The 13,623-nt window shown below is 40.4% G+C and overlaps 1 protein-coding gene across 1 annotated transcript; it reads right to left on the reverse strand.

Moving 5' to 3' along the window:
- Positions 1–7,070: 7,070 nt before the first annotated feature.
- On the reverse strand, positions 7,071–7,908 carry LOC148694597 (uncharacterized). The gene is made up of 2 exons (XM_088699036.1): positions 7,862–7,908; positions 7,071–7,635 (listed from the first exon to the last, which is right to left on the reverse strand). The coding sequence occupies exons 1-2, from the start codon at positions 7,906–7,908 to the stop codon at positions 7,143–7,145; spliced, it is 540 nt and encodes a 179-aa protein (XP_088555162.1). The 3' UTR covers positions 7,071–7,142.
- Positions 7,909–13,623: the final 5,715 nt, after the last annotated feature.

The raw sequence follows: 13,623 nt of genomic DNA on the forward strand, positions 1-13,623 counted from the left end.
CGGTTAGCAACAGGGACGACCCCATACGCGTTAACGTACAGACATGACGTAATGTTACCAGTTGAGCTAAGCATAAACTCGTTACGAGTCATTAAACAAAGCAGTTTGTTCAGTGCTAAGTATAGTCAAGCCATGAGGCAAGAACTGAAGGATTTGGAGGAAGCTCGACTCGATGCCTATAACTTACTAGTGGAGTAGAAAAAGATTGTCGAACGAGCTTATAATTGATGAGTTAGGCAAAAGATGTTAGGCGATGGTGAATTAACTGTGTTACTATTAGGGATTAAGGATTCTAGATTCGAGAAATGGTCACCGAATTGGGAGGGACCATTCATCGTCCACAAAGTTCTCGGCAATAAGGCATACCACCTCAAGGAAATAACTGGTTTAATTCATAAATTGCCAATCAACAGGAAATTCTTAAAAAAATATTATCAGGTCACTTGGGAGATGCAAGAATAAAGGATTTGTTTCATTAATATCCAAAGGGAGTACACAAAATTACAAAAGAAATCAAGCAGCCTACAAGTCGACACAAAATATATATCCTAAGGAGTCGAAGGAAGAAAAGCTTCAAGAGTAGCTTTCAGTTCTAGCCATTTCACCTTGCCCATCGTAACCTCGGCCTATCTTGTCCTTTTGTCAAGCTTTAGCTGCTGTATCCATTTCGCGCCAACCCGCATACTCTACCAGTCGAGGTTTGTTCGAGTCAAAATCTTTTTCAAGCTCAGAAGCAACGACCGACCTCTAACGATGAAGTTTGGTGATTTGACGGTCAAGGACGACCAATCTTTCCTTCTTTGCCTTTATCACCTCGAGCTCTGGTTGGATAGTTTGTTAGTGACCATTGTAGCCTTAAGGTCGTCATCTGCCTGAAGAATCTTCTCGAAAACAATGAAATATTGTTGAGTTCTTTCCAAGACAGTTGACAGATGAACAACACACTCGTTGCTCAGTAGGTCGTCGGATGCAAGGTCGTTTAAGCACTCTCCCACAAAGTCGAGGCATTTCCGTTTGAGGATTTGCGAAAACGAGAGAGACAGAAGTTTCTGCATCTTGGCAAGGGTGTTAGACTCGGCCGCAGTTATAGAAGGTTCGGTCGCAGTTGCAGAAGACCCTATCATCCCCGAAGTGCTTGAGATAAAGACGTCAAGTTCGCCTTCCCATTAAGGTTGCCCAGAAAATAGTTGTTAGAGAAAAGAGAACTCAAAATGATGGCAGAGAAAGTTATGTTAGACCTACTGAGAAGAGGCTTTGGCCATGTCTGTTGGTTCGTTGGTCAAGCCTAGAGAGCTTAATGGCGGAGCCCAGTGTTTATGACAACTTTTCAATTTATGTGGCCAATAAAGGTTATATACGTTTGCTGGCACCGAGGTGGCCAGGAAATATAAATAACGCCCTTCGGCACATAGAATTTTTGGTGAAAATAGCGATTGGGTACCTGGCATTTAATGTTTTTCTTGGTTTAGAGTTCTAAGGCAGAAAATTACTCAAAGAAAAGGATAATGAGTCTTACAAAAGTTGAAGTGACCTCTTGATGAGGGATGCCAAGGTTCTGGTCTTAGGGATGAACTGACATCTCTATCGTCGCTTTTAGCTCAACAAGAGGGGCCACTTCATGTCCCAAACCTACTTCGGCCACATGGAGGTCGACCTGTCCACCTGCCTCGGCCGCCGGTTGGACATCACCTAAGGGGAATATGACGCATTTTCCTTTGCCCAGAGGCGACAAACTTGTAGCTAGTGGTTTGACCCGTCGAGGACGCCTCACCAGCAAGGGCACTTTACTCTCGCCCTCCTGGTTATAAAAAGATCATTTGTTAGTCAAGAGATCCAGTCTAAAATGAAAGGAAAACATTATTAAAGGGAATTGTCATACCTCTTTCTCCAAGATGATCACTGGATTCTTCTTTGGATTAACGGAGGGGTTTCTTTCGACCGTGGTTACTGCCTCCAAAGTAGTAGCTGCTGGGCCGACATCAGCAAGAGCAACGACCTGCTCTGGAGGCACAAATTCCTTGACTAAAGGGGTGACAACCGGTTCAACTTCAACACCGACTTGCGTGATGGGTCAAACCACGGTCGCCTAGCCCATGGTTGAGATCTAGAGGTTTTGCGGCACTTCTGCCGAGACCTGGTTAACGGGAGAAGGGAGTGGGACACTAGGAATGATTGCTCCTATGGTCTGAATTGAAATGACATGTATCTTTCGCTCTCCCTTCTTTGCCTTCTTCTTGATACGTTTGTGGGGTTCGGCAACATTACCAGTCATCTCGGCCTCCGGGTGAGGTCGTTTGCTCGGTACAGTCGGAACAACATGTGTAGCCTTCTTTGGATGAGCGAGCTTCTTTTTGGCCCCGACCATCGTAACCACGTCGACCTGCTTTATCGCCTGACCACTTGATTTCAGCTAAACTTTAGTTAGAATGAAGTTTGGATAGGCGAGCAGAGAAATAACATAGAAATAAAAAAAATGTATACCTTGAGCCGTTTCTTTGGATTTTGGAGCGAAAGTCTTCTGTGGCCGATCGCCAAAAAGCTTCTTTGAAGTTTCCTCAGCTGAAACACTGAATAAATCATTGATGTAAGCATCCCACTAATCGACGAAGGTACTGGTACAATGGGTTTCTGGAATGTTCGGTCGAAGATAGAATTTTGTACATCGCTCTTGAACCTCATTCTTGGTTTCGTTGCAGCTCATCTCCGAAGAGCCGAAGAGGCGTTCTCGGCTTTAGATAGAGCCAGAAGTGAGGAGTGATACATAATAGCCCTGGAGAAAGCCTAGTTGATGAGCTAGGAAGTTGGGATGGTAAAACCAGCTAACTCACTGAGCTTCACAACCAAAATAAAGGTTGCGAGCTAGGGTGAACGAACCCTAGGAATGTTGGAGGTCGGCTTCTTCTGTTTCCTCACATGCCGATGTTGGGAGTGTGATGGAAGTCAAGTATTTCTGGTGGCGGCAGACCAAAAATTCATTGTCTGATAGATCTTTGAAAGCGAAGAAATACTTGAAGATCTCTTCGGCCGAATGAGCAGGAAAGGGGCGTAAGGCCAATTAGAGACCCATTGTTTCAGAAGAGTTGAAGCTTGGGATTTTTGGCCTCAGCATGGGAAAGTATACTTGTAACCAGACTTAGAAAACCCAGAGTGGGTCGTTCTGGTATGGGTCAATTTTCCCAACAGAAGCTTCGGCCAAACACCAGTTGAGGTTGGCAATGATGGCTGGGCTAAGGGCCAGAACATGGCCACTGGCATATTCTCTGCTAAGCACTTGTTTAACTTGGTACAAAAGACGAACTTATTGTACCAATAAAACAAGAAGGCCTCATGCTCTCCTTTCTTGAGAGCTTCCCCTTCCAAGCTAACGAAGTGGTTGATCAAAGTGTTGTAGTAAAGAAATTTTTATGCAGTTTTTGCATGTCTTCTTTCGACGGCCCTTAATTTTTCTTCATTAAAACTTCGACGGCACGCTCGTCGAATGCTGCCTTCAGGTCCAGGTCAAATTTGTATCGAGAAAGAGAGGCATCGACTAGGAGACCAGAGGGAGAAGTGCCAATTATGGTTGTGATATCCAACACGATTGGACTGATAGGCCGAGAGGAAAAACTATAATATTAGTGGCCGAACACAAGAAACTCAAGGCGGCTATTAGGAGCTATCGGTTTATACTGATCTCGAAGGTCGAGAGCTTGATAGCGTCGAAAATGCCGAAAGTCTTCCACTCGCCACCAAAATGTGGTTCCATTCGAGTGACTTAATCAGCCCAGGCCGTGATAGAGGCAGTTGGGGAAGAAGATCAACAATTTAGTTTTAAAGGATCAAGGGTAAATTCGACTGGAGAATTATGCAATCATAACAGATATTTGAAAATCCAGGTGAAGAGGTCGAAAAACATGCGAATTGAGGATGCACGATTACGTGTGACGGCGAAAGTTATGACGATGAGACGTTTCGGTGTATGCACGCCTCGAACGTGGAGGTACGTATTATTGAAGGTGGATAGTCATGATGAGAAATTGCCACATGTCAAGTTTGGCAGCGTTTTCAGAGAACTGACAGGGTTAAGAGATCATGCTCAATAAATGCATTTGGGTGGTTGGAATGTTCGAGATTTGCAATATTCTTTAGATTTTTACAAGGAATATAATAAGGGTTTAGTCTTTGACAATAAATCGCTTCTTTAAGGTCAAGGTTCGGCCAGGAATGGTAGGTCGAAGCCCTCAGAAGCGAGGGGGCAATGTTTGGGCCTAAAATAGTATTTTGGGCCGAGCTTAGAGTCGTTCTCCGCCCAGTAATATTCATTTAGGATCTTGTCATGGGTTGTCCAGTCAATGTCGACTGAATCCTATTGCGAGAATGATTGGTTCAGATAACGGTGAGGTAGTTGAACCCTAGTGCAACTAGGAGTCTTAAAGTTGAAGGTGCTTAGAATTAGGAGGTGAATTTGCTTCATTATGGAGCTTAGTTCAAAGTCCTATGGGGGTTAGGATTGGCCGAAACCTAATCAGATTGGGTTAAGGAGTTCTAATCCGAGTACATTTCTAGTTCGGCTATGAGGAAGGTTCATTGCTATAAATAGAAAAGGAAGTGCATCATTCAAAGGCCCTCTCCAATTCAACACACAAATTGCCTTACACAAAGCTTCTCAACAACCTTGAGATTTTTTCCTCTTCCATTTCTTCTCGCCAACACATCTTCAATTTGGATAAACAACACTATGAAGGCAACCTGTGACATCTTTAGTTTGGATAGACAGCATTAGAGCCGTAGAATCAGTTGACCGAGGAGCACTTTCAGTTTGGATAGACAGCACTGCTTCGAGATCGATTGAGTATTTATCCAAGTCTCTGTCAATAAAGATTTCCGAGTCCTTGTTGGTAGAGGTCATCTTATCAGTCTTCTCGGCGAATTGAGGTGTTACAAGGTTACTTGGCTCGGCACATTGAAAGCTAAGTTTTGTTTTATGATTGGATATTCGCAAGTAAGTTTCAGAGTTCGGCATTACGACGGTCGAACGACATTTACAATCAAGACATTCATTTCTTTTGAGTATTTGTGTCCATATAGTCTAGTACCAATTCGATGTACTTATACTCTCACAAATATAATTACCGTGATCGAACCCATCGCCGACGATTTGTGAACTTCGTAGAACTAGCAGCCTTGTCTTCAGGCTTTAGAATCCAAAGACCAGGACGTGTTCCTTCCTCAGCTGCAGTTGCAAGATCAAGAAGTCAGCAGCGCGCTTAATGCCATATCGACATATTTTACTCCCCAGTTGAATTCGACCGACGAGTTGGCACGCCCTGCACACAATCGAATGACGTAATTAGCTAATTAATTACTTAGCCTGCGCGCCACATAGGCTTGGTAATTTTTAGGATCAACAGATATACATATTATAACATAAATGTATGGACTAATAATATCTTTTGGTGGCAAGGAATATGACCAATTGTGGTCGTGAAGCTTAAAGCACTACAGAAGATGGCATGACGATGAATGAGAGCGGAAAAAAAAGGCGGTACTTTTGAGATACACTTACAACAAAATGACAGCAACAAACGCACTTGTGCAGCGAACAACGTCAGAAAACTTGGAAGCAGGGACGGAGCCAGAAATTTCTTCTAGTGGGGCAATCGACAACAACTAAGAAAATCTTATTATAGTATGGTTATATGCAATATGATATTAAGAATGGTTTCAAATGATGATATATCATAATTCTAATGTTACAAAAATTTCAATATAGTAGTGGAAAGTGGCAAAGTGATGAGAAAATATATAAATACACGATAGGCGGGAGATGGTTTTTTCAGTTTGAATGACAGAACAAGAGCACAATTGCTCATATAATATTTGATATGGAGTATAAGTAGAATGAATGTATGTTGGATATTAGATACATATATTTTCTTCAAAGATAACCCGTGTATATTATATAATTGTAGTCTGCAACTAAACAAACGAATTATTTGAGTGGGGACATCTACCCTCAATGAGCCTTGGCTCCGTCCATGCTTGAAAGGAACAAGGAATATTTTGCAACTAAGAGTCAATTAAAACATGTTAAGTGGATGGTACAGGGGTTTTCCCTTCAATTGAGCTTTTTGGTGTTTTTTTTTTTTTTTTTTTTTCGTTACATGGTTTCCAATTTAATAAAAAGGAAACGAAACAATTATCAAAAAACACATGCCTTGTACTATAAGGACACAGAGCTTGATGAGATAAGAGTCTTATTTACACATGCATTTACGTAATATAATCACCATGTAACAGTTAGATTTGAATAGGTACGATATTCTTTCTTTTTTATTTGAGCAAGTGTTATGCATGGGATAAAAAAGGGAAAGCACATGATTTGACAAGTTGTACTCTGTATTGCCGCTTAAGTGTCTGATTCATGACTTGAATAACAAATTGTCAACAGTTATAAAAACCATGTGGGTGTGGCAATTGATTTTTTTATATTATTTTTTATTTAAATAATTAATTTATATTCTTATTAAAAAATGAATAAAAAATATGAAACAATCCACCATAAAAAGTGAAAAAAAATTAAAAAATTAATCCTCTCTTCCCACCCACTCTTATTCCTAAAATATCCCTGTTTTAAAAACATAGCAGCCTCTCCACCTCCACGGCTCCACCCAGCAACTACCACCTGATTCACAAGTAGCACCGGGCAGGAATCCTCTTCCCCAGCCTTCCATTTACCTTAAAAGAGACATTGTAATCTTATGAAGAAAAACGAGTGAGTTAGTTATCTAAGTTTGTAATTTTGTACTAAATACAAATGGGCTTATTGAATGCTCCATCACAATGCTGCAGATGCAAACACAATTTCAAGACACATTTTTACTCCGACTTCGACAGGAAGAATCAAGTCGAAAACCTTACATCACATGCTTTTTCAATTTTCCCCAAATTCATTTTTTTGGACAAAAATTCTCTCCAACGCCTATGCCCATCTCTCTCTCCTTCGCAGCAATATTTAAACGATACTCTTTTTTATTTCTATCTCAAAACAGATTACTCTCTGTTCAACAGAAAAGGTAGTATAAAAAGCTGGCCACGTAGTACAAAGGCGTAGCTTATTAATTAAAGTTTACGTGGTAGACATGAGTTAATTAACTAACTAATTAAGGCATTCCGTTCTGGTTCTGGGGTTCTTCGGCGCCCTGCAATCTCATCATCAGCTCCTCCATTTTGCCACGGACATAACAAACAGCTGCACTACACAGTCTTCTTCGAGTTCGGTAGGACTTGGTCACAATTATCACAAAATATGCGGCCCAACATGCAAGAGTAAACCACCCGAAAGCTGGAACGAGGAGGCGCACCAGTAGAATCGACGCAAGAGTTCCACACAAGAGGCTGATGTTGTTCATCAATTCATACATATTTGTACTGTTGGAAGCTTGGAGAATCTTGACAGTCGCCAGTGCCGCCGTGTAAGCGAATAAATCAACAATCAACATCACAACAGTGTTGTGGTTTGTGACAAATGGAGACGGCAAATTTCCAGTCGCGCACTTCACCTGGAGCAGGACTCCTAGCATGGTGAGGAGAAAGAATATATATTTGTGTACTGACGGTAGAGATTTGTACTGACCACCCTCCTCCCTAGTGCCTCTGTATTATAAACAACAGAAAGGATATGACAATAAGTGACAGTGTACTATTAATGAATAGAAAAATGGTCTCTTTAGGAGAAATTTTGTGTTGTGTTCAGAACACACTGGTATATTACAGTCATAATAAGTGGAGGAAGCATTATTTTTTAAGTTATTTATTTTTTAACACAACTAACTCACTACTTATATAATGAAACGGTATAAACTGGAAGACCCATAACCACCTCCCATCTCCCTCCCGATGATTCCCAGCCCCGTCCTTTGCCTCCATAGCTTCACCCGTACGATGGGGAGGAACAAAACTAGAAACAAGAGCAATATTGAACAGACTCTAGATCTTCAAGCTCAGTGATTCAAAAATAATCTCGCCGGACCCAACCCGGATCCGCCGCCTAAAACGCGTCGAAATATAGATTAGAGGCGCAAAACTTCAGACAAGAAATCCTTGCCATCATCGCCGGTGTAGTTTTCGGCCTTTTTTTTAGCCTCTAAATATGATTAGCGGATATCACCACTAGACATTGCCACGTGGTACTACTGTATCACCACTAGACTAGACGTTCCCTTGTAGCCCTCTCTCTATCTTCTCAGTGTCTAAATACGGCAATTTATCATGGCTCAATCCGCAAGCCAAACCTCATCTGCGTCCCTTTGAACTTCCCCTGCACGCCGTCTCAGCTTAGTTTCACCATATCGTATATACTTTCACTATCGATCCAAATGAATGAATCCTTTCAAAACTCCTCACCTCACTTTCAGACAACTGAGATACAGAGAGAAGCAAGATGGGAGATGGACAAGTAAGAGCTCTCTCTCTCAGAGATACACGTGTCATCCAATGAAACTCTCTCTGATGCCGACACAAAGGTTGACGTCTGGACGACAATGTCCCCCACAACACTCTTTCTCTCTCTCTCTCTCTCTCTCTCTCCCCCCCCCTCCAAGTCTCCGACGAAGACACCGCCGTAGGCATACAAGCTGGGTGTTAAGACGCTGGCTTCGAAGATGCTGAAGGCGTCGAACTTCTCGGACGACGACGTCCCCCAGAACTCGTACTCTCTTTCTCTCTCTCCCTCAAGTCTCCGAGAAGACCGCCGCCGTAGGCATCGTAGGCTACGTATGAGGTGGGCTTTTAGGACATCAGCTTTGAACATGCAGAAGGCGTCGAACTTCTAGGACAACGACGTTGCCCATACCCTCACTCTCTCTCTCTTTCTCCCTCAAGTCTACCACGAAGACCCCGCCGTAGGCATCTTGTGCTACAAATGACGCTGGTTTTTAGGACGTCGGCTTTGAATCTGAGGAAGGCGTCCAACTTCTCGGAGGACGATTTCCCCCACAACTCTCACTCTCCCTCAAGTCTCTCAAGAAGACGCCACCGTAGGCATCTTGTGCTATAAAGGAGAACGGTTTTTAGGACGTCCCGGTTTGAAGATGCCGAAGGTGGCGAACTTCTAGGACGACGTCTCACACACTCCCTCAAATCTCCGACGAAGACGCCGCTGTAGGCATCCTGTGCTACAAATGAGGTAGGCTTTTAGGACGCCGGCTTTGAAGGACGACAACATTTCCCGACAACTTTCACTCCCTTTTCCCTCTCTCTCCTTCCAAGTCTCCGACGAAGACACCGCCGTATGCTAAGGTCGGGTGTTAGGACGCCGGCTTCAAAGATGCTGAAGGCGTCGAACTTCTCGGACGACAACGACCCCTAGAACTCATACTCTCTTTCTCTCCTACCCCTCGCGTCTCCGATGAAGACGCCGCCGTGGGCCTCATATGCTGCTACATGCTAGGTAGGTTTTTAGGAGGTCGGCTTTGAACATGCCGAAGGCGTCGAACTTCTAGAACGACGCCGTTCCCCATAACACTCACTCTCTTTCTCTCTACCGCTCAAGTCTAGGACGAAGACACCGCCGTAGGCATCTTGTGCTACAAATGACGTCGGCTTTTAGGACGTCGGCTTTGAAGGTGAGTAAGGCATCCAACTTCCCGGAGGACGATGTCCCCCACAAGTCTCACTATCCCTCAAGTCTCTGACAAAGACGCCACCGTAGGCATCTTGTGCTATAAAGGAGAACGGTTTTTAACGTCTCCGTTTGAAGATGCCGAAGGTGGCGAACTTCTCGAAGAACGGCGTCTCCCACAACTCTCATGCACTCTCTCCCTCAAATCTCCGACAAAGACGCCGCCGTAGGCATCTTGTGCTACAAATGAGGTAGGCTGTACGTAAGCATCTTATGCACACTCTCGGAGAACAACATATTTTCTCCTCCCAAGTGTCTGTCGTATGTCGTGAATAAAAACTTGGGCGATCCCGCCGCAACTATCTCACTTTGTGAGGGGGAGTTGGAGGGAGGACTGTACATAGTGTGGAGAAGCATACTAAAACCAAATAATTAGAAACCAGAGAAAAGGAAAGCAAAAGAAAATGTACTAACCCAGCTGGGATTCGTGGAGGATTGACCAGAGCTCTGTCGTCCATGACTTGTTGTGTTGATACAAATAATGACGGTCTAATATGAGTTCAGAATTTTTGGGGGAGATGTTGGGGGAGATGGAGGAACTATTGGAGAACTACTGAAAGAAAAGCGCTTCTTCCTTTTCAATCAACTTTGGCATGCATCTTAACGGATAGATAGACGGTGTTAGATGATAATTGATAATTGACAACAAAAAATTATCGTATAGCATTTTGATAAATCTGTCCTTTTCTTTGGAACAGGTGACCTCAACATCTACTCTTTTTTTTTTTATATATATATATATATATATACATAACGATGGTCTAATATGAGTTGTTTAGAATTTTTGGGGGAGATGTTGGGGGAGATGGAGGAACTATTGGAGAACTACTGAAAGAAAAGCGCTTCTTTTCAATCAACTTTTGCATGCATCTTAACGGATAGATAGACGGTGTTAGATGATAATTGATAATTGGCAAAAAAAAATTGTCGTATAGTATTTTGATAAATCTGTCATTTTCTTTGGAACAGGAGACCTCAACATGTATAATCTACTTTTTTTTTTTTTTTTTTTGGACAAATTATATAGGGTGAACTACAAAAAAATACTTCAACTATGGATCGAACCATAATTTCATATTTTATGTTCTAAAAACTATAATATCATAACTCATCTTACGAATTTGTTGTAATATCATACATCCATCAGTTTTTTTGTTAATTTCTCTATTAAATGTTGATGCGGCTTGAGACGGAGTCCATTTTTTAATCCAACTTGATTAAAATATTAAAAAACTAAAAGTAAAATTATTTAAATATTTTTATTTATAAAAAAAAAAAAAAAAAGGTGGAACCCATCCCCCTCACCTCCTTCCCCAGCCCACCTGTCTCCCCCAACCCCAACCTTTCTTCCTCAGCCACAAGATATGGAAGTATCTCTCGGGTCATACAAACGTTTTGTGCTGACTAAGATTTTGACTTTTTCAATTGTTGGGGCTACATGCACATATATGGGCTAGTGGTTACTTTTTCAATTTTAACGAACAAAGTAACCCACACAGAGAGAAGAATGGGTAAACTTAACCTTATAATATACTAATAATAATGGAATTTAAGTTCATTTTAGCAGGATTTGACTTAAAATTTCTCACTTACAAATAAAAAGTAATATCATTAGACTGTAATACTGTGACTTTTTCTTTGCACACTTGTGCATACATAAAAACATCTTTATTACAAAAACACTTCATACGTATTCTACATGCATTAATTTTAAAGAAAACTAATGAAAAATGCTTGAAAACTTTGAGTTTTAATAATAAGGACAAAATAAAGGGTAAAGTCAATAGTACTAAGATTGACTTTTTAGTGTAAAAATATGGTTTTTTTGTTAAATTGAACAATACCATAAGTTTTTTGTTAAAATTCCCTTAATTTTATATGTCCATAATTTCTCATATTCAAGCAGTGAAAATTGATTTTTATATTTTCATGCAATATTTGACAAACTGAGAAAAGATAACATATATAAATTATATTGTAGAAATATTCGACAAAGTAATTGCACCTTTATGTTATATAAGACACAACTGTTGTAATTCCATGAGATACAAATACAATTGTGGAATTAATTTGGGATCTCCTTCTCTATTACTTTGGCATTTAGCATACTTTATTGTACTTGATTTCGTCATTTCTTTACTGTAAACACATTTGTAACCACATTAGACCAAAAAAATAACACTTCAAATAAAAGAACATACAATTAACTCGTCCGTGGTGCGCTCTGTGAAAAACAAGTTTAGGATGTAAACTACATAATATGTGAGTTGAAATCTGATTAAAAAGAACCAAACGGCAAGCTTAGAACCTAGCTTAGAACCTGGAAAAAAACTGTAAGTAACATAACTTTTCTAAAATGATTGGCAAGTTGGTGTTTGGGGGGGGGGGGGGTGTGTGTGTGTTTAGATGTAGGAATTGCAGCCTACAGCGTTCGGGGGTGTTCTAGTCTGTGTTTACGGGATGTGCTGGATAAATAATTAAAGAAAAGGGAATTGTGAAGAATAGTTAGGCAGATTAAAAAATTTAAACTAAATTTGCAAGTTAAATAATGTGTCACCAATTAAAAATAAGCTGCTGCTGCTGGAGGGCAGGGCGTATTTGTAAGATTTGTGACAAGGGGTGTTGGGAAAGGAGTAAGATTCTCTCCCTCCTATTACCATCTCTTTCCAACTCCTCTTCTCACACTATTCTTTTTGTCCTATTCTCTATTAAAATTTTCAAAACAAGATATATAGATGGTGTAATCGTAACCGATTAAATATGAAGATATTAAAGGAAAGAGAGATTAAGGAGAGAATTCCGGGGCTTATTATATTAATTAATAAGAAATAGAGTCTCACTCAATATTCAAGTGATCTTTCGTTGATCAGAAGGTGGTGTTTTTTTTTCCACCGCGTTTAGAAACACTTCATAGTTTGTTTGTTATTTGGAACTCCATTCGGATAAGGCCAACCACAACATAAAAACGAGTAAAACAAGATAAAGAATCCCATGTCATCACTTTATTTTTAAATCTTTCTTATTTTTTCTCTCTTAAAATTGTTAATCCTACTCCGTTGGAGATACCGTGAAGAAATCGTGAATTGGTAGGTGGCACTGAAGTAGGGCCCCTCGTTATGATTTACTAAAGTTTATGGATTCATGTTTGGGACTCGGATCTTCTCGGAATTTTATCACCGAGGACTAATTGATTTTGGCCCTTAGATTAACATCCTATGGTAAGTTTTTTTTTTTTTTTTTTGGATAATCCTGCAGTTGGTAATTAATTTTGTTTCTTGGGTTAAAACTTAAAATTTTTTATTCAAAAAATTTATTTTTAGCCCGATATTATTAAATAATGACAATTTTTTTCTTAAAGTAACTTTTAAAAAAAAAGTATGTAGATTATCCTAATTTGATTTTATCAACATTTTAACATAAAAATATTTAGATTCCGATAAATGTTGAAAAATCATTAAACCTACACCATGAAACTTGTAGAACACTATGAAAGAATATGAAACACATGAAAGAATTTCTTTTCTTTTAATTATTTTGGTTATTGAATTTAATTTGGATCGTTAGGTCTTTTTTTTTATCGTTAGACTTGATCATATAAGATCTTAACCGTTGGATTCAATGAATTTAGAAATATAAAACTTAAAATGAAATATACATATATTGACACACCCCGATCGAGATCAGGGCATGCTGGCCGTCACGTGGAAGTGACGTAACCATGTGCACAGTGCGGAAGCTAATAAAACAATAATAGAAGAAGTACGAATAAATAAAAACTAGCATACATAAGGTAATAGAAATAAGTGCTAGCGTAAGTGAGACACAAGTTTAGAGCATAACGCCTAAGCAGTCCAAACGAAAATGACGCGACAACAGTACACCCGAAGGTGGCCCTACACTGGTGATCGTCTGTCAGAAATGTCGGGAAAGCTCTCTGGGAAACCACCAAACTTGCTAGATAG

This window comes from Pyrus communis, chromosome 8 (assembly GCF_041283825.1).
Source record: "Pyrus communis isolate YQ-2024b chromosome 8, ASM4128382v1, whole genome shotgun sequence".
NCBI classification, from domain to species: Eukaryota; Viridiplantae; Streptophyta; class Magnoliopsida; order Rosales; family Rosaceae; genus Pyrus; species Pyrus communis.